Source organism: Camelina sativa, chromosome 11 (genome assembly GCF_030686135.1).
Source record: "Camelina sativa cultivar CO46 ecotype springtype chromosome 11, ASM3068613v1".
In the NCBI taxonomy this organism is placed as follows: domain Eukaryota; kingdom Viridiplantae; phylum Streptophyta; class Magnoliopsida; order Brassicales; family Brassicaceae; genus Camelina; species Camelina sativa.
Window position 1 is genome coordinate 33,861,288 of NC_141890.1, and position 21,731 is coordinate 33,883,018.

At 35.9% G+C, this 21,731-nt stretch overlaps 4 protein-coding genes and 2 pseudogenes across 5 annotated transcripts; 2 read left to right on the top strand and 4 right to left on the bottom strand.

Moving 5' to 3' along the window:
* The first annotated feature begins 132 nt into the window (after window positions 1–132).
* LOC147934765 (uncharacterized protein At4g04775-like) lies at window positions 133–630 on the top strand. The gene is given in 1 exon segment (XM_087473366.1): window positions 133–630. A coding segment is annotated over 1 exon segment (498 nt).
* Window positions 631–860: 230 nt separating this feature from the next.
* On the bottom strand, window positions 861–2,551 carry LOC104728552 (uncharacterized; annotated as a pseudogene).
* A 1,493-nt stretch (window positions 2,552–4,044) lies between these two features.
* On the bottom strand, window positions 4,045–7,373 carry LOC104724860 (uncharacterized). The gene has a single exon (XM_010443419.3). It carries the CDS (start codon window positions 6,786–6,788, stop codon window positions 5,028–5,030), a length of 1,761 nt encoding a protein of 586 aa, XP_010441721.1. The 5' UTR covers window positions 6,789–7,373; the 3' UTR covers window positions 4,045–5,027.
* LOC104724861 (uncharacterized) lies at window positions 4,389–5,018 on the bottom strand. The gene has a single exon (XM_010443421.3). It carries the CDS (start codon window positions 5,016–5,018, stop codon window positions 4,389–4,391), a length of 630 nt encoding a protein of 209 aa, XP_010441723.1.
* Window positions 7,374–10,299: 2,926 nt separating the features above from the next.
* LOC104724862 (uncharacterized) lies at window positions 10,300–13,012 on the top strand. The gene has a single exon (XM_010443422.2). The coding sequence runs from the start codon at window positions 10,597–10,599 to the stop codon at window positions 12,919–12,921; it is 2,325 nt and encodes a 774-aa protein (XP_010441724.1). The 5' UTR covers window positions 10,300–10,596; the 3' UTR covers window positions 12,922–13,012.
* A 612-nt stretch (window positions 13,013–13,624) lies between these two features.
* Window positions 13,625–18,602, bottom strand: LOC104724864 (cyclin-dependent kinase F-4-like; annotated as a pseudogene). The gene is made up of 13 exons (XR_015571158.1): window positions 18,382–18,602; window positions 17,524–17,747; window positions 16,373–16,858; window positions 16,197–16,275; window positions 16,049–16,117; window positions 15,882–15,971; window positions 15,655–15,793; window positions 15,413–15,515; window positions 15,200–15,252; window positions 15,042–15,108; window positions 14,834–14,942; window positions 14,166–14,736; window positions 13,625–14,084 (listed from the first exon to the last, which is right to left on the bottom strand). The product of XR_015571158.1 is annotated as a cyclin-dependent kinase F-4-like (transcript).
* Between the last annotated feature and the right edge of the window lie 3,129 nt (window positions 18,603–21,731).

Here is a 21,731-nt window from a genome sequence, read left to right on the forward strand (position 1 = left end):
GCTAATACCAAATTAATAACTTAATTGATTCTGTATCTTGCACCAAACCCGATCCTTTACAGTGACACACATAAATCCCCAAATTTAAGAAACCTAAAGTCTACCTAGTTCTCGTTCGATTGTGAGAAGAAGATGAGCAATGTATCGACAAATTCGACTAGATCAACTAGTTCCCGTGCAAGAGAAAGAGTGGTTGGTGTCCCAAGGAGATGTTGGTGCGGGGAAGGAATTGTAGCTCTTATATCGAAGTCTGATCCCAATCCTTACCTGAGATATTATCGTTGTGGATTTGCTGTATCAAACAAGTTTGATTTTTTTTTTTTTTGATTATAACAGTTGGGCTTCTTGTAGCTTAGGAACGATGATCACACCTTTAAATGGGTTGATGAGGCTTTGGTCAACGAGATAAATACACTAACTGCAAAGAATGTTGGATTTGAGAAGCATCTGAAAGATTTCAGAACAGAGAGATTGGAGTTTGAGAAACTAGTTTACGAGAAGATGGAAAAAGAGATATTTGAGAAGATAGAGGATGCTTTGACTGAAGCAAAAACAAGCAATAAGAAGATGATGGTGATCATAGTGGTGTTGTGCATGATCATGATTGGATGCAGCAAATTACTAGGTTGATGATGTTGTTGTTTTTTTTTTTTTGATTTTTTTAGCATATTTTCCCCTTTGGACGATCTTCACTGTTTTACATGAGTTTCAGTGTTGTTGTTAATTTGGTTTGATATTCTTAAGTAAGAAACTAGAAAAAGTGAAATATTGAAATTTTGTAACCAGACTTGACAACTCAAGAGTAAACCATAGACTGGGAATGTTTTAAAAACCTAACAAAGAATAAAACATAACCATAACTATATTGGAACATCACATGTTGATCTGTTGTGTCCTTCTTTACCACAACGGCTACACTTGTGTCTCTTTGACGATTGTGATTGTTGAGACGCTCTTATCTTGTCTTCAACCGTTTATGTCTTCGTTTTCTTCGTCTACTAGGGTGTCTTCTTGTTTCAGGTGGTAAAACTTTTGCAGTCTCAACGTGGTCAGGGACGCCCCATTCGTTCTCTGGAATACCTATTGGATTAACAGTCTCCTCATAATACTCTCTCCAACTGGTGGTGCTATACATATCATCAGCATATCGATACAGATCAGTACGTATATCAAAATCTCCTTTGATTGTGTGTCTGCAAGGGATTTTGCCCATTTGGAACTTCCCACATGAACATGTCCTTCTCTCCAAGTCAACCACAAAGTCTACCCCAGTCGCTTTAACCTGTAAAATGTTTCTTCCAATCGGATAACTTTTAAAGTATTTACCTTTCCCTATTCTTCTTGAAATCTTATTCTCCACCTTAACAGTTAAAGGATCTTTCTGCTTGGCACTTAATTCTCTTCGCTCAAAAAACCAGTGTGTTAACATCTCTCTGATGGTGTCTAATAAAGGGATTACTGGATACTCTCTAGGTGATCTCAAAGCTGAATTGATCGATTCTGCAGCATTGTTTGTGTTCAAGTCATATATGTATCCAGGGAAATGGTATCGAGCCCATTTTTTAACCTGAGCATCCTCTAGGTACTCTCCAATCGCAGGACTGATGTTGCAAATTTCTCCAAAAAGTTTTTCAAACTCAACAACTCTATAAGCTTTAGACGCTCTTGAAACCAAATCAACCACACCCCTTCCCTTGTGATATGTAATAACATTACCAATCAAGTGATGGATGCAAATACCATGAGTAGACAATGGATAGATTTTTTCAAGTGATTTGCTAATTGACACATGCCTATCTGATATGAAAGATAAATCTTTATCATCTCCAATAACAACCTTAAGCTGCTCAAAAAACCACTCCCATGAAGAATCATTCTCAGAATCAGCAATTCCAAATGCTATTGGATACAAATTAGAGTTACCATCTACAACTGTAGCAACTAGCATAACTCCTTTGTATTTGTTCTTCAGAAATGTTCCATCAACCACAATTACTTTCCTCATTCCCTTGTAAAATCCTCTTATGGACTGACCAAAAGAAATAAATAGATATTTGAATCTACTGTCGCAATCAACTTCATAATTTGTAAACGTACCCGGATTCGCTTCTTGTATCATGTACAAGTACTTTGGAATTTTACCATAACTCTTCTCAGGAATTCCTCTAACTTCGTTCATTGCATACTCGCGCGACTCCCATGTTTGAGAGTAAGTTAAATCACAACCATACTCTGTACGAATAATATTAATGATATCATTCGGTTTAGGCCCTTCCAATACACCCTCATAATTCTGCATAATGAGATGTCCAATTGTTTTAGCTGAATGTGTCCTACAAAATTTCTTCTTCTTTGAAGGAGCACAATTATGGTCCCCCACAAACTTGTTGATCTTGAAATACGTAGACCCATTTAAACACTCAGCACGAAGACTCCATTTACAAATATCCTCTATGCAGCGTATACACCAGAATTTTGTATCAGATTTTGTAACCCTGTAGTCACAGTTGTACCTCATCGCATACAATTCCATTGTTGCTTGTAACACTTCTTTGCTTTTGAAATATTGACCTTTCCTTACGCTCACACCTTTGAACAACGTTCCAACACCATAACCAGCGTTTTCGACGGATGCTTTATTCCCTTAAACAACATTCTGTTTGGCATCATCAGTACCCACAAATAAAGCTAGGTTTTCACTCGGTCTACCATCACCATCTTCATCACTTGAAACCCCTGGTTCTTTATTCAAATCCAGTTTGAATTTGCTCCCAACATCCTCAACACCACCTTTGAATGTCACACACAAATTTATTGTTTTCTTCTTTTTATAGTATGAAAGAAAATTTGTGACCTGACTATTGTTCATCATAACGACAGGAGGACAATCAGCAGAGAGATCTGTGGGTAAAAAACTTAGCTCCATATCAAACATACTAGGCTCTATTCCATAGGCTTCTGAAACCATAATCTTCATTTCTTCATGTGTTGTACTCGATTCCAAAGTTAGTAATCTTCCACGATTTTCTTCATCAATAATAAATCTCCACTCACGATTGTCAAACAATCTCCACACACCACTCTTAACATAGATGTGCATTGCCATCAGTCGAAAATGGTGAAAAGAAATGGGAGAAAACGGTTTTACAGAACATAAACTACCGCACTAAACGATTAGGGTTGTTTTAAAAATTTCTAAAAAAGTTAGACAACTTTTTCTAAATTTCGTAGAACATAATCTTAACAAACAATTACGATCTTACCTAATTATTAGGTAAATATTGAGTTTCATATTCTAAAGATTCACTTTCTATATTTAGCGATCACTAAAATTTTCAGAGTATACAGTCTACTTTTGTGTAGTAGATGTCTACTAATTTTCTCAGAGATAGAGTAAAAAGAATAAAACATATTATAACGATTTTAGAGCATAGAGTAAACAGTAGAAAGATTATACTAAAACGTTTAGAACATAGAGTAAACCGTAGAATACAAATTCTGAATTTTGTAGAATTCATAATTTCGGGACACTAAACTATTTAGAACAAAAACTATTCCTGAATTTAGTATAACATGTACAAAATGTTAGAACACATCATCTTAAATTTTCAGAACAGCAGAAAACGTTTCCTAAATTTTTTATATCAAATTTTATCCATCAAAAAAACAACTTATACATTTTTTTTTTTTGAAAAAAATTATATTACCTCTATTATTGTATATCTACTTATTTTCCTATATTTCACATTTTAAAACTTGTTAAATTTGGGTTTTTCAATTTTTATGGGTATTTTAGGTAAAAATGACCATTTTCAAAAAAAAGTATAGATGGACAAATTTTTTTTAATGATCCTTTATTTCCAATTTTCCTTAGGATATTTTCGTCCACTATTTTAAAAACAGTTTTTATTTTCTTGGATAACTAACTAAAGGTTCAACAAAAAACAAACTTTTGAGATCCTGGACCAAAACATTTTATATGGTTCCCAGGTGGTAAAACAAACTTTACAACCAGTTTTTATTTTCTATATTCAACACAATTCATGTATTAATCATGTTTTTATTATAGAGTACCAATACCAAAAATTTACAATAGCTTGAAGAGTTAAAAATAATAACAATAATAATAATAGTACTACAGCTACAGTATATAATATTCAATTACAGCCCAACCATCACCTACTATCTTCTTTGACCAATTTTTGCTGTTTAAAATCTTTAGGATTTGGAGAAAACTGGTTACAATGATCATCAGACACCGCCAGTTATTCAGCAACAAAACCAACTGCCCCATTGGACAGGTTAGTGAAGAATATGACTACAAAGGCTGAAGTTGTGCGACAGGGTAAAAAATAAGGAACAACACAGGAAATAACATAGTAGAGTTTTTACTTGGCCACAATGAGTCTGGCTCTAGCATTCTCCTCTGTGGTCTGGAATTGGTCTCCGAGACCAAAATGAGCCATCAATAACCAAACAAAGCTGATGAATTCACCTCCTTTGCTTAGTTGCGCTACATGTTGTTTGGGGTCACAGTAAGTTGCTCCATAGCAAATCATCTCCACCCACACATTGCTCACTATCATCCACTTTGTGCTCCCACTTATTTGCTTAAGTGCATTTGCTAGTCTACTCGCATCAGCTAGCACATTCCTGCGTTGATGTCTCCTCCCTTTTCTTTCCCTTGACTCCCCAAGAGAAGATAAAATCCCATTGCATACATTCTCTAGGTCTATATCTTCACGGTTCTTCCTCTTCAAGAACTTTTTAGCTTCTCCACTCTTCTTAACTTCTGCAACAGCTTCCATAAAACTTGTCTTATCGATTCCTGCAACTGTTGACAACATAGCAGGCTGCACGAATAAGAGGTACATCATGTAATCTGAAAGGATTTTGCTGAACTCCCGGTTACATTCATTCTCTGATGTTGCTTTCTCTGTTTTGTATAAGAGCTCAGTAGCAATATGCCACATAAGAATGCTCTGATCATAGTCTGCTTGAGTGCGCAGAAGTTTCATGCGTAGCGCCTAATTTAATATGTCGTGCAACACCCACTCACCCCTTGTAGAGTATATATCACTGGCAGTCTCTGCCCTATCAGCAGCTTCAGATCTTCGCTTAACCTCTTTAAATATGAACTCCCACATTTGTTTCGTTATACGATCACTTGATGTATAAATCACCCGGTTGAGCTGATCTGAGATGCCGAAGAAGTCCAAGACATAGTAGATAACAGGGATACCAAACCAGAATCTCAGAAACAGCTTCAAAGGGGAAAGAGCATAATACAACTTCCTGTTGTCCGTGGATGATTGAACAATGAGCTCATTCAACCAGCTGCGAGCAAGATCAATCTCATGTTTCATGTTCTTGAAACAGAAGCTGATCCCTCGGATGGTATATTTGACGGCAACATTAATCCATAATGATTGAATGAAAGCGTCAAAGAATCTGTGAATCCATCCGTCAGTATTGTGGATGGTCGAAGATTTTAGTCCAAGAGAGTACTCAATCAGGTTATATGAATATATGTATTCAGACCATCTACGAAATATGAATTTTCTATCAAGAACCTCACATTTGCTGCCTTTTTTTCTGTGGGAACAATCGCATGCCTTCCACTTCAACTTCCTAAAACTTAGGATTGAGTTGAATACTACATCGACCAGGGTGTCCTTACGATCCTCATCCTCCTTTGGCTTCTTAAATCTTGCAAATGTCCAATCAGAGACACAGAAGATGAAAATAGCAACAAAATCAACTGCTATTCCACTGATGAGTAAGACGTACGTTAGGTCCACATTGAATCTGTTGTATTCAGATTTCTTGGCTGTTACGAAAATGCAGAGGGATGAGACAAGTGATGCTAAGGCCATGAACCGGAAAGATATTCCAATCCAAGTATGGAGAATGTTAACTTTGGTGTAAAAGGTGCCATAGATGAAACTAAGCTCCACCTCTAAAACACTCAAAGTTTCCTCTGGTGTGTCTAGTGAGAGGAAGAATACTTTGCTGTTGTTCAACTGCTCAGATTGCGAGTTAAACATGAGATCAACCACAAGGCCTTTAAAGATATTGAAGTACTTGTAAGCGTACTGGACAGCCTCGAGATCTGTCAGCTTGTTAGGTGGCCTCACTAAAACCTTGGGTCGTTGACCTTTCTCGACCTCCTCGATCCTAACTATTTGGGTAGGTTCTCTAAGCATCTTCCTAACTGAAAACTCCTCCATGAGCCTTGCGTAATCCGGTCCAGGATCAGGATCCTCGAGCATCGAGTTCTTGAAGGTTTCAAGACTCGCTCCACGCAATGCTTGTATCCTCTCTACATACTTGATGACTCCGGCTACGAGCATGAGCGATGTGGGTACCAAAAGATTGTTTGGTATTGAGAGAAGAAAGACGTATAGAGTGACGGTTCCTTGACAAACAAGAGCGAACAAGCTCCTGAGCCAGAGGTCATTGTCCTCAATAGCAAGAGCTGTGATAGTGTCAGGACCACCGAGGTGTAAGAGAAGGAAGGTTGCCCAGAAAGCTAAGAGATCGGTGTTTTTGGGTTGCGGTTCGCTTCCTTGATTGTCTGAGATCTGTCCCACGGCGTACTCTGCTGCCCAGTTGGCTAAAAGATACGCCGACCAAATGAGCAACCGGAAAAAACGGCGGTGAGTTCGTTTTCTGTTTGGTGAGAGAAGAACCAGGAATGTCTGAAGAGCAAGACTGAGAATCACCAGACCACGTATGTTCCATTTGTCCCACAGATCCTTCACTTCCTTCGGTATTGCCTCACCCATGTTCGTTCACCTTGTCTCCACTCAGGTTTGACTTTTTTTTCACGGAGGTCTTGTTCTGATTGTCTTCTTATAATTTATATTCGTTAATCAGAAAAGAAGAAAGAAACAAAGAAAATCAACAACACTCAAAATGGATTTTCCGGCAATGTTGTGAAATAACTATAAAATAAATAAAAACTAATGAGAAAGATGATGGATAAGCCAATTTTTGGTTAAAAAAACATTTGGTGAACAATTCAAATAAAGTTACGAAATAACCTTTTCTACAGTTTTTATTTAAAATTGCATATTTTCTTATTTTATATTGTGGTCTTAAAAAAAAATTGAATCAGACAATATATGCAGAAAATGTCTACACGTTTTTAGTAGAGTAAAAAAAAGATAGAAGATAGAGGGGAAGAGAAGGAACCTTGAGCGTTTAAGAGTTTCTCAATTGCTTAAAACGCACAAATGAATACAATACTTGAAACAATTGGTTGGTTTATGTTTAGTTTGGTGCTTATGTATTTGAAGGCTAGCTATGTAGTTCACTAATTTATCTTCTTCTTCTTTTATTTCTTGCACTTTTTCATAATGTTTGGGATCTGTTTCCATTAGTTGTCTTAACCTATCCCATTTTATGAATGTTATTTTCCTAGTGAGAACATATGCGAGATAACTTGAATGTTAAAGAGTCAGTTCAAAAGTTAAGATTAGGAATTCAAAGTGTGGTGTCGACTAAGTGTACAGTGAAATACAGTTTGATTGATCTCTGCTTTAGCGGTGTGCATATTCTCTTACTCTACAAACCTCTTCCCTTTTGGTGACAGCTAGCTGCCTCTCTCTTGTGCGTAACTCGTGACCGACACTACGTAGGTACCAGTGCAAGTGAGGTGTCGGTAGGTCCTAGAAACAGCGGCAATGGCGCGAAAAAAGTTTCAACATAAATTTAGTTAGATTCAACGTAACTACTCAAACACCATATAGATAATTTAAGTATATCTGACTTTAGTTAGATTCAATAATTTTTTCAATACCATATAACATGTAGGCAGAGCAGCCTTATGTATTTGTCTATTTGAAAAGGGAATTTGCCCAAGGCCACAGTAAAATTATTATTTTGCCAAAATTCAAGCTATGCGTTTGAGCTCTTTGTTTGAAAAATGCATGACATCAAAATTCCTATATTAATAAATAGGTATTGAATGAGTTCACTGTCATCAAAATTATAAAGAAATTATAAAGAGAGTGGTTTTGACTTTTGATTGAAAACTTAATTATTTGAATTCAGTGAATGATTTTACTAAAGAAAAAAAAAGCTTTCTTGAAGTATAAAATGTTTCTAAATTATCGGTTTTATTATCATTTTCGTATGCTTTAAAATAATATTACTTTATAAAAAAAATCATAACAAAGATCACGTTCCCTATTTATAAGTGTCTTTTAAGTCTTCGTCGACTTGAGCACGGCACTGGACGTTGGTCTATTTATTTTGGTATAAACAAAGACTGGAACTGGAAGTCTGGAAATTCAGTAATCATCTCGATTCTTCATTTCTCTTTTTTTTTTTCCATTGTTTTGAATAAAGAAAGACTTAAGACCATTCTTATCCGGTTATCTCTAAACCTCAAATGAATATTTTCCATATTAATCTATTTTTTAACATTTTTGAAATACATTTTTATGACATTCTTTCTTATCTTGTATTTAAACAAGTCCCAACCAAATTCTGTACAATTCTTACAACCAAACACAATCATTTCCTTATTTGATAATATTAATTTCCTAAAAACTATCTAACTAATTTAAATCAATATGTTAGATTAAAATATAATTCTCCTTACACTTTTATTTAATCTTATATTTAATTATTTTAATTACTATTTAATACATAAAATTAATAAAATTTTAGATTTTTTTCAGCATATTATGTAATTTAAATTTTTATAAACGGATATATATTTTAAAAACTGTTTTAGGATATTTATAACCAAACAAGTATATCCACATATAGAGCTCGAAATACATTTTTGGAGTACAATAGGGTGTCATCACTTTTTGGCTTTTTGCCAATTTCGGGTCAGATTTTTAACTAAAATTATAACCGATTCAATTATCCGGATCCTTCTTAAGATTACCGAATATTTTGGATCGGTTTTTAATCCATAGCGTACTTATTTACATCGAAGTAATGCCAATTAATGCTCATTGTATCTTAGGAAAAATCTAATTTGCATGCCGAATTTTAAGGGCTGAATTTGACAAAAAAAAATTGATAACACAAATTCTGTAATCACATCCCTATAATATAGCAACTAATTTAATATAATACATCTTAGGAAATATCTAATTTACGTTTAATAAACGATTACATATTTGGTAAGTTCTTATTAGTTTTAAATGTACACTATTAATCCAATAATATCAATTCAGAATCAAAATAAGAATATGTCATATTATTCATTCCTAAATCATAACTAATCAAATCATAAAATGTATATTCTCAATTTACGAATCAAGAGTTTCTACAAGACCTACCTACAATAGTTAACAATATATATATATATATATAGATATATGCAATTCATCATCGATTACAAACACCACTGAACCATTACAATATCATATCAACAAAATAATATATATATGATATATAAAGTAAAACCTAGTTAATATTAAAAATGAAGACACTTTTTTTACATAATAGCCTAATAGGAAAACATTTCCATTATTAATTTTTTTAATTAGTGTAAAAATTTTAAAAATCCATAAATAATATGCAACGAAAACGCTCTCGTAGTCTCATCAATCTTAAGTCATACTATATTTTAATAATACATCAAGCAATTACCAATAGTATAATCCTGAGTTACTGCTGTTCTTGTCTGCTCTCAAGTGGAGGTTGCATATTTGCATATATCAATAACTAATACACCTCCACACACGTTATTACCACGTCTCCTAAAAGGAAGACAAGTAATTCGAATTTTATACTATTTCTACTTTTGTCTTGTTCAAATAAATTAAACAATAGCACAACAAATCTAAGTTTTGTAAAACGAAGAAGTTTCACTTAATAGGATGATCTGCACTTAATTTATCCAGTTACGCGAGTGTACTGTGTATATGTAATATTGAAAACACACCTATGGGAGGGAGAGCACTAATTAAGGTTGATTTTCATCACACCATCAAAATTCAAAACTGATCGTTCATTGCGTTGACAAAAACAAAACGGAAGATCATTCAATGATCTTGTTTTTTTTTTTTTTTTTAAATTTGAAGAAAATGTGAAAGCTGCATGGGCTTAATACTTTTTATATTAGTGTAGAAAAGTCGAATGCCAACTCTATAATAATGTAGTAGTACTGTTGATTTGTTTAATCTCTAAATTGATGATCATTGACTTTAGAATTCGGACAGCCTGTCTTGATGAGATTAACTCTTGATTTTTTTATGTTATTTTTCAAATATATATTATGATGTAATTATAGGAAATATTTGTATATTATTTACAATTAGCATTCAGAAATTAAACATACGTTATTATTGTGCTCATACTTAAAAAAAAATTCTCATATCTCTTGTTTACTCAGTTAGTCTCTCGGTCTAGGCAAATCGATGGCTTCAGATTCGGGGCATGAGTTGAAGCTCATATCACTCTTTTCTCAACTAGCCTCTCTCGAAGATTCGGGTCCGGAGGTCATCATACCAGCCATTACTCAAATAATCTCTCTGGTCAGCTCAATGGGTTTGGATTCGCAGCCGAAGCCGGAGTCAGAGCTCATGTCACTCATCACTCACTCAATCAGTCTCCATCTTCAACTCTATGGATGTGGATTCTCAGCCGGAACCGCTAAGGAAGCTCATATCATTCATTTCCCAAAATCTCGATTCGGAGCAGAAGACGGTCCATGATTCAGAGTTCATGACACTAGTTGGACAAACTCTGGCTCTCAAGCCGGAGCCCGAGCTCATATCACTCTACTACCGCCAAATACTCTCCCTCGACTTATTTAAGGATTCAGATTCGGATCCTGAGTCGGAGCTCGTATCACTCATTTTTCAACTAACGTTACTTAACCATTCTAATTCAGGTTACCGTTTGGGTGTCATATCACTCATAACTCAAATAATCTCTCTGGTCGAAACAATGGATTTGGATTCACAGCCAAAGGAGAAGTCTGAGCTCTTATCGCTCGCTACTCAAACAATCTCTGTCTTCAACTCTATGGATTCGGATTCTCAGCCGGAACCGTTGCCAGAGCTCTTATTACTCATTTCTCAAGCTTCATCTCCAACAAACTCTAGACATTTGAATTGGGCGTTCAGAACACTCGTTCGTGAAACAATGTGTCTCGACCCGGAGCCGGAGCTCGTATCACTCATCTATCAAATATTCTCCCTCGTCATATCTATGTATTCAAAGTCGAGGAAGTTTACTTTCTTGTGCCCTCAACAGCAAGTAAGATTTGAAAATGGAAAATTTCATGTGGTTGAAGAAGAAGTCTTGTGGAGCAGCGATGATAAGTGGTACTGCCTACCTTATAACTGGGAGAATTTCGGGTCAACTGGAGAAGACGCTACCCTTTTTTTCTGCCGAGGATGCAATGGCAAGAACCACCAAGATTATGATAAGGCTCCTGTTGTGATCAAACACACTCTTCATCCAAAACATTCTCTTCAGTTTGTCATGTCGCAACACGATGTTAGGACGAGGATATGTTATTGCTGTGATGAAGATCTCAACAAGCTATTTTATTATTGCTCGGTTTGCGATTTGGCTATTGATCTTGCTTGTGTGGAGAAACCACCAGTCTTATCTATAGACCATCCGAAGCGTCACGAGCATCCACTTACCCTGTTTCCAAAACACGCTTCCTTAACTTGCGACGTTTGTGGCTTGTCTGATTCAGGATGTCCTTTCTATATATGTTCCCCTTGTGGCTTTGTGGTTCATCAAAAGTGTGCCAACTTACCGCGTGTCATAAAGATATCACGCCATCCCCATCGTCTTTCTTTTTCCCCTTGGTTTGATCAAGGAGAATTAGCTTGTAATGTTTGTGAGAGAAAGATTGGAAAGGATTATGGGTGTTATTCTTGCATTAAAGAAGATTGTTTGTTTGCGGTTCATCCAAAATGTGCCATACAGAGCAATGTGTGGGATGGTGTCGAACTTGAGGGGGTGCCGGAAGGAGAAGATGATGATGATGAAGGAAAGCCATTTGTGAGGATAAGCGATGGAATCATACAACATTTCAGTCATCAACAGCATCATTTGAGATTGGCTACGTACACAGATAATAAAAATTACGACGAGAATAAGATGTGCCAAGCATGCATCATGCCAATCTATTTCGGCAGCTTCTACTCATGTATGCAATGTGAGTTCATTCTCCACGAAGTATGTGCAAATTTTCCTCTCATAATATATCACCCAATACATCCACATTGGCTCACTTTGGTAGTAGGATATGATGGTGTAATGACTGAAGAAAGTAAATGTTCAGCTTGTCCTTGGTTGTGTACAGCTGGTCTCTTCTATAAATGCCACAAAGAACTATGTAGTTTTAAGCTAGATGTGCAGTGTGCCACATTTTCCGAGCCATTAGTCCATCAAAGTCACATACATCCTTTATTCCTAACATCCAAACCAGGAGAGCAAAGAAGATGTAATGTTTGTAAAGTGTCAGAACATTGTTCCAAAACTGAAACATTCAACTGCATTGAGTGCGACTTTGCCTTATGTTTCAAATGTGCTACTTTACCTCCAAAGGTGAGGTATACGGATGATGAGCATGTGCTCGCTCTTTCTTATGGGGAGAAGACAAGTACCAAGAAACATTGGTGTGAAGAATGTGAGGGAAAAATAGATCAGAGCGTAGGATTTTATCTGTGCGATGAGAGTTGTTGTGTTGCCCTACACATTGAATGCTTGCTTGGGGTGGACTTATACATGATTCCGGGTTCATCATGGTTCCACTACGGTGAAAAGGTAGACGTTCTGCTTAACAATCGTAATACGTCTCGACCTATTTGCACTAATTGTAAGAAGCGTTGTCCACACAAAATAGTTTTGCAGTGTTCTGGATTTATATTTTGTTCCACATTTTGTATTCGTGAGTCAGTTGATAGAGTTGACAAAATACCTTGACGGTCATCGTTACGGTTGTAAGAGATATTGTTGAATTAATTTGTATTCTGTTGTATTTCCACGGATTTATAACTCAGAAGTATTTTGTTTTGCATCGTTGGTAATAATTCTTGAATTTGATCTCTACGTTCTCAAGCACATCTTTTAATAAAAAGCAAAGATGCTTTGGTTGAGCCAAAACTCTTACCATCCTTTCTCAAACCCTCTCCTCACAATCCCATATATTTTGGATCTACCCTTCTTCGGTATGCTCTAAAACGTTCACCAGTCCGTACATATAACACAGTCCGAGAAGCTTGATGTGAAATTTAAGGAGGGTGAGAAATGAAAGGGAAGAAAATCTGGCAAAGGAGCGAGTTCCAGAGAAACATGAGATCCATCGTCTTTAGCCTGAGTTGATTCTCAGTGTGTGTGGAAGATATATTAATGGGAATGGGAAAAATCCTCAAGTGGTAAAAGTACATAGAAGAGCTGATAAACAAGTCCTCTCTGCACTCGTAGATAGTAAATCATCTCAGTTAACCATAAGTACATAATACATTCATTTTACGACATAGCTTCTTTAGAACAACAAGGATAAGTAAAAAGTGAACACTCCGAAGCAGTCAAACCAGCAAAACATGTATAGATGACGCATCTTTAACAACACTTTGGAAAAAAAAATCCAAACCAATATAAACATCTGATACCAGAACATCGAAAATTTGGTGCAATGTCGAGAGCTTTATTTCAAGCTGATAAATAATACTCCATACATAATAGTCACGTCATGAAGACGGAAGCTTTATCAAACAAACAAGATAGCTTTAAAAGAACGAAACACAAAAGAGGGGGAAATCAACATAAGTAGTCTTCAGATTGGACTCTCGGGTAGATGAAGACAATCAAAAGCAAAATGATGATGGTGACGATGGAGATGATTATGGTTCGTAACTTATTTGATTCATAAGTAAAGAGTCTTTGGGCTCAACCAGCGATTCTCCTAGAGTAGCGATTTGAAGGCTGTGTAGGCCGGAGGAACATGTCAGCACTTTCTCCCACCCACCCTGCCTTCATTGCCGGTTGTTGTTTAGGACTTTGAGTCCATCTTGCTTCCATTGTTGCTTTTGCAGTCTCTGATGCTCCACGAGCAGAGACCCAGTTCTTGTCTGTAGATACGGCAACTGCACCATTTCGATTCATTCATTCAGATGATAAACAAGCTTTCTGAAAGAAAAGAGAAAAAAAAATGTGATGTTACTTACGAGGACTCTTCCTTCCAGGTGGTCTATACTTTGCGTCTTTAACATTATAACTTCTGACAGGTTTGTTGTTCCATGCGGTGTTCTGGTTATTATTATTCGCCATATCCAACTTCCATTTGGTGGCACCATTGTCAAATGCAGCATTCATCTTTGGAGTAACGTAACTGTTGACACCATTGCCAAAAGGAGCAGTCGTCTTTGGAGCGACATGACTGTTGACACCATTGCTACAAATAGCATTCATCTGTGGAGCAACATAACTATTGCCACCATTGCTCAAAGAAGCATTCGTCTTTGGAGCAACGTAAATGTTCAACGGCTTATTAGCATTATAAGTCGGAGCCGCTGGCAACCGCTTCACAGACTGCTGCTGATCCAGAGACCCTCTCGGTACAGACGGCTTGGGCCGGAGAGATGGGGGAACATAGTAGCAACTCTGGAAGAATGGATGCTGCAGAGCTTCTGCTGTTGTCGGTCTACTGCAGGGATCCCACGAGCAAAGGCGCTCAATAAGGTTAATCGCATCTGCACTAGCATATGGCATCAGACTTGATAGGTGTACACCGGGAAGCTGCAAGATAAACAAACAGATTGTTACTAGTAACCTTAAATGTAAAATCAATGGCGCTTTATTTCCTTAGATATGTTAAAGATAGAGAAAAAAATACCTGAGGAAATTGGTAATTGATAACGCTGGCAAGATTCAGCCCCTCCAACCATGTCTCTTCAGTTGGGCTGCCTATGACACTACAGATTTTGTATATCTCATCTGCTTCACTGCATATATTAAAAAGGTGACAGTTAACTCAGTTGTTAAGCATTCAAATATGCAACATTGTATAATCCGGACAAATTCAATCAACCATTGACAAATACCTAGCTCCAGGAAAAAGAGGTCGAAGAGACAACAGCTCCGCCATAATAGCACCCATCGCCCACATATCTGAAACACAAATAAATTACCCCATTGTCAAGCACTGGATTACAATATATTAAACAGAAACTTCTGTTACTGGTATATTGGGAAGACTAACCAACTTTTGACGTTTATACATATGACTGTAGTAGTACTTCAGGTGCTCTGTACCTGTGGGAAGTTTAGAACAGAATTAGGGTGAATTAGGAAGAGAAGAGATATGGCACAAATCCACATATGTGCCTGTCACCATCAGCATATGGATCACTGAACTACATGTACATTGATTTTCTGAAGTATTGAACAGAGCAATCAGGAAAGTTAATCTTACCAGCGTGTAGAGACATATTCTGTGTATGGTGGACTTGAATTGATTTCCCGGGCCAGGCCAAGATCAGCAATCTTAATGACATCTTTTGAGACCAATAGATTTTCTGCATCAGACAGAAAAATTTACAAATGTTTTAGCGACAGGACTAATGAAAATTGACTGCGATGAAAAGCCCTGAAACTAATACAAATCTCCACAGCACATGTGCTGATGTTGATTGGCAACTCAAGGCTATTAATTACCTGGCTTAAGATCACGGTGGAAGTATCCATGCTGGTGCATATAAGAAAGGCCTTGAAAGACTTGAAAGCACCAATTTCGGATATCAGATTCAGCGAAATGCTTAGGGCGATCCTTCATAAGCTGGTACAGATTGCACTCCTGATAGATAAGAGAGAAAAAATTTAGGAGGGATGGAAAAGGAAAAGTTTTGGCAATAAGAATAAACAAAAAGCAATCAGAAGTATACCATGTACTCGAACACAAAGTATAGGACATCATTTTCCCGGATAACTTCCTTCAGTTTCACAATGTTTGGATGATTCATTCTGCTAAGCGACTAAAATGAGAAAAGAGAGGAATCAGGAACATAAAGTCAAAAAGACTGAAAACATTTCAGTAAAGGAGATACTGTACCTTCACTTCTCTTAGATTCACACATTCTTCCCAAGAGAAATACTTCTTTTTCATTCTTTTAATTGCCACCTGCCCATAGAAAACTTCAGTACCCTAGAAACCAAGAACACATTAAACAAGTCTTTTTCTCCAAATGGAAAAAACTTACAACTTCGCCCGTCTGTTTACTGACTGCTCGCCAAACATTCCCAAAAGTTCCATCACCAACTTCTTTGAGTAACGTATACCTACAATTGCATAAGGCATCGATAAGTAAACACAAACTATAAATCGAGGGAACGGACGCCAAAGACTAGAGAAAAAGATAAGAGAAATCGAACCTACGTCTCCATTGTCTCTAGGTAAAGAAAAGTAGCCGCTACTATTTATTTGTGGGGAACTTCTGATATATGTCTATAACTTTAACTTTCCAGTTGTTTGTATGGCAGCAAGATCAATAGTTCTCCCGCAGGGTAGACCAACCGTTATTTACTTTGAATATCAATGGGTTGACCATCAAGGGAAAAGAAAGACTTTAAAAGAAAAGGAAAAAACATACTGAGAACTGGAAGACGCACCAACAAAAGGTAATGTTCTGGGTAACAGGACGAAACCAATGCTCACAACATTTCACTCAAGGTGTTCAGAGACTCGAGGAAAAGACACAGCTATTGAAAACTCAAAACTTGAAGAAAACTGATACATCCTTCTTTAATCAGCTCTAGTAAGAACAGGATATGGAAGAGGGACTAACTAGTTTTTGACTGCAGGAACAGATTTAGATGACACTCTAGGACTATGTGAAGGTAAGATAACTTGCAAACATCAGCCCTGCAGAAAACAAAGATACCAAACAATGATCATGTTCCAATTATCCAACAAAGAAAGATACCATAAGTATTGACTTATTTGACGTGCTTTTGAACTCTTATCCTCATGTTTCCTTTTTGAGTTTTCCTAAATTCTTGAAATAGATTTTTCATTTTCTCCAAATTTCCATATTTTATATTCACACCCCAAAAAAAACTTAAGGAAATCTGACAAATCTCTTATTTCCCTATTAGAGTATGTGCATTGGAGGTTTCTCAGCCTGATTCTCAACAATATAAAAAATAAAAATAATAAAAAGTTGGAGAGAGGAGAGAGAAACGATTCTCATATCAGAAACCATGAGAAACTTGGTGAGAGACTTATCTCATACATGTCATCATTCTATTGGTTTTGTTTTATTTTTCATTTTTTAAAATTTAAATTAAAAATTAAATTATATGAAATCTATTAAAATAATATATCTGAGAAACTTACACTTGTTCTACCAAGGCATATGCTCTTAAGATACTAAAAATATATTCTACTTTTACCACAGCGCAAGGTCCCTTCAAAATATTTCACAAAAAGAAAATGTGTAAACTCAGAAAAACGCATCTAATCTATTCGAACTTCAAAGCTGTGTAAGCTAAAATGCAAGTGTCAGCGGCTTAATCCAAAAGACATACCTGAATCAGAAATTTGCATCACACCTTCCGTAAAGATCGCAGAAGGTCTGACCACTAGGTGCAGTTCACGAAAGAGCCAATAAGGAAATCTGCGCGTGCAAGAAACCGCCAATCGAGTGCTTCTTGCAATGAAAAAACACGATACTGGTAGCAGCCTGAGCCGATGTAGTCTTGTTCCATATCTCTAAAGAAGAAAATCCACTAAAAACGAAGTTTAATATAACCTGACCAGAAGAAGAAAAAAAAAAGCAACATTAGAAGTGCAACGAGCTATGTACAGAATATAAAAGGCACAAAAACAATCCAACCATTGAAGGTATCGCATACAAATATGTTTATCTAAAACTTGTCCTACACATTAACAATGAAATCCAGTTCTAATATACTCCAAGCAATACCAGCAAAAGTCATAAATCTACATGAAACCCTAAGAAACCAAACTGTAATCAATAAGTACAGAGTAAACCCCAATTCATGATACCTGAGAAATTTTCACAATGTCTAAACTCCTAAGTAACCACCAAATCTCTACTCCGTTGGAGTTAAACCAAATAAAAAAGCAACCCAACCATAGACTCAATTTATCACAGATCTGAATGAAAGAATAAAGCTTTACAATCTAACACAAGAAACATAACAGGAAAAAAAAACCCACAAAAAAAAAGCGTAACCCTAAAAAAAATCAATCCGTATACGTTCAAATCCGAGATCTCAGAAACGAGAGTCCAATCATACAACAACAAATCAAAACAAATCTGATTGAGGGCAAAACAATAGAACTAAGAAGAGAATCAAAATCGCATCAGTCAAGCCACGAGAAACATCAACAACCAAAAGACACGGCGGCCTCGATATTACCTCAACAGCCAAGAGGCATAAACTCCGTCTCCGACGACGGGATGAGACTGTATCCAGAGCTTCTCCCTTATCACAACTCCACCGCTCTCTCTCTCTCTCTCTCTTTTCTCTTTCTCTCTCTTTGCCGCGTATTTGTGTGTGGTTCTCGTGATAACCAAAAAAAATAACAAGAAAAATAATAAACCCTACTTTATAATATCTCAGCTAATAAATAATATATTATTTAGCCATTTATTCTGGTCGTGTTTTGTTAGTGCTAAGCTACAATCCGCTGCTCTCGGTCTACAGTATTTCTTCACATAAAAACCGTGGATTGTTTTTAATGACATCATCTTCAATCTGAACCGTATGATTATCGTATATTTTAATCTTTAAGTGGCTTTTTTTTCCTTAACGTTAACTTATTCTCAGCTTTCCATTCTAGAGTTGTAACAGGAGATAAACACTTGCCTTGACTTTTCCTACAAGTTTTTATATTTTTTTTTTCGTAAAGTTACCTTTCCTTTTTTCTGGCTTCTATTATTTCCATTTGTTGGTCAACAATATAAACCATTTTTTGATTGTATATAATAATTTCAATATATAATAAGTCGACGTTTAAATATAAAAGTTCAGAAAGACACAAACGTGTGATTTCTCAACAATTGCTGCGTAGTTGAACACAACAAGGCTCGAGAGCATGATTAGTGGCATAATCTTACGTGTGACCTGTGCTCTATCTACCAAGCTTTTAAGTCAATCGTGACGCTTTCCACTAAAATTTAATTAATTAAGGTTCTCTTCTCCTTCACTAAACGGATAAAAACAATTGGGCTTTACAGTAATACCCACAATCTTCTAATTTTAATATGGGCTTTACAGTACCCCAAAAGCCCAAATGAAACTCATTTCGGAGATTTATTTTTATATTTTTTTTTACTTTGTGTACAAGTTTTATTTATTTTTTTGTAATGTTTCCTTTCCTTTTTTTTGTCTGGCTAATATAATTTCCATTTCTTTCGTCAACAATATAACAATTTTTTATAATAAATTCATTATATAATAAAAAAATAAAAATCGACGTTTAAATTTTAAAGGTAGGAAAAGAAAGTTTCCTAATAAATTTAATAATATTAATATGTTAGGAATAGGAAGATAAAGTTTTCTATTAATCATATAAATAGAAAAGTGAAATCTAATCCTATAAATACGACGGGGTTGAGTTGTGACAATCATATAATGCTTTGACGTTTAGTTTTGAGAGAGTTCCTAAACATTAATAAAAAGAGTTATTGTTTATACAAAGCTAAAGTGTTTGTCAAGGTTTCTCTTTTAAATAAACGACTCGCGAAAGAAACCATTGTAAGTGAAGTCGAAAGTTTGGGAAGAGGACTCAGTCAGAGAGTAGGCTGAAGAAGAAGAAAATGGGGTTCAGCTTGATGGTGAACGTGGTTGGATACATATTAATTCTTTACAATATTTTTTGTCTTTCTTTGTATTTTTGTATATTTTTTTTTTCTCTGCTATGGTTTATTGTCTTTGGTTCAGATGTTTAGAAAAGCCAGAAAAAACGACAAAAGAAAAAAAAAATATTACAGTGAAATTCATGGTGGTGTCAAGAGAGGTCGACGGAAAAGTCGTCACATTAAGTTTCATAGAAGCTCATAATAACGCTGGACCTCCTCGTTTTTGTTTTCACGGATAATAGCAATGGAAGATAATAATCGAGTTCTTTGTTGTTAACTCAACAATATCTTTTTGGGTAATTGTTAATTAATAATGTCGTTTAAATTTTGAGCAATCGAGTTTTTGCGTATAATGTTTTCTTTCCTTTTTTTCTGGCTCCTATTATTTCCATTTTTTTTTTGATAAAGAATTATTTCCATTTTTTTTGGTCAACAATATAACTAATTTTTTTATTATAACCATTTTGTATAATAATTTTCAATACAAAACAGACCAATGATAAGTCGACGTTTAAATATAAAGGTTAGTTCACAAAGACACAAACGTATGATTTCTCTGCAATTGCTGCGTAGTAGAACACAACAAGGGCTCGAGAGCATGATCAGTGGCATAATCTTATGTTATCTACCAAGCTTTAAATCAATTGACACGCTTTCCACTAAAATTTAATTGGTTAAAGGTTCTCCTCTTGTGCTTCACTCAAAGAAAAAAAAATTATTAATTTTGCAATTTGCTAAATTTTAATAAATGGGCTTTACAACAATACCCAAAATCTTATATGGACTTTAAAGTACCTAAAAGCCCAAATAAAAGTCATTTCAGAGATTTATTTTTATATTTTTTGTAACGTTTTATAAATTTCAATTTGTTATCAGCTTCCTTCTGAAAAAAAGAAACTAAATATCTAAAAAATATCTAAACGCTCTCTTCTCTCTCTTACCTGGTCTTTCGACCGTTGTTTTTCTCGCCTTTTCTTCTCCGCCGTTTCAACGCTACAGTCCTAATTCCTTTTGGGTTTAAGAACTTCTCTCTCGGATTTATTTGAGCAGAGCCATTACCGGAGATTTCAATTTTTTCGGTCCGGTTTCAGTAAAATTTCCTGTGTTACAAATCGTGAGTGTCTACTCTGCATATATGGGTTCGGCTAAGGATTTTCAGCTGGATAAGTGTCTTAAGGAAATGTCAATTGAGGAAAAAGAAGATCGTCATTTAGTCATCTCTGATCAACCTCAATTCAGCTCTTCTGCAAGAAATCAACGAAGCCTTCTAGGTAGGTTTTGAAATCCCGATTATCAAAAGATGTCGAAGTGGATTGTAGAGATGCCCATAATCTGGCGCTTGTATGATCGAGTTAAAGGGGTGGCTTTATCAAGGGATCGGTTTGAATTCATCTTTAAATATGAAGAAGATATGGATGAGATTCTGAAAATAGGGGTATGGACGCAAGATGATTGGGGAGTGGTTATGGAAAAATGGGTCTTCCGGTCTGGATTATGATTCGTAATATCCCGGTAAATCACTATACGAAAGATACTATCTCCACGACTGCTGAATCGGTAGGTCGCATCCTTGATTTCCCTTTTGATGATGAGGAAGCACAAAGTAATGACTATATTAGGTCAGGGTTCTCCTAGACATATCCAAGAAACTCAGAAATTCAAAGGAGCTCCAGTTACCAAATGGAACAGTTGTTGCAATTGGAATTGATTATGAAAGAATCAGAAAAAGATGTTTTCACTGCCAAAGAATGACACATGAGAGATCTCACTGCCCTTTTCTTATCCAACAAACTGGTGAAAACTCTGCTCCTCCTAATTTGGATTTCGCGACCAGAAAGGTTTTGGAACCTATGGCCACACTTGGTAATTCCTTTGCAGCTCAGGCAACAGTGGATCCACGGAATA

Bases quoted from the DNA above. Each gene is read 5' to 3' on its own strand.
- LOC104724860 (XM_010443419.3), bottom strand. From the start codon at position 6,788: ATGGGTGAGGCAATACCGAAGGAAGTGAAGGATCTGTGGGACAAATGG.
- LOC104724861 (XM_010443421.3), bottom strand. From the start codon at position 5,018: ATGAAACTTCTGCGCACTCAAGCAGACTATGATCAGAGCATTCTTATG.
- LOC104724862 (XM_010443422.2), top strand. From the start codon at position 10,597: ATGGATGTGGATTCTCAGCCGGAACCGCTAAGGAAGCTCATATCATTC.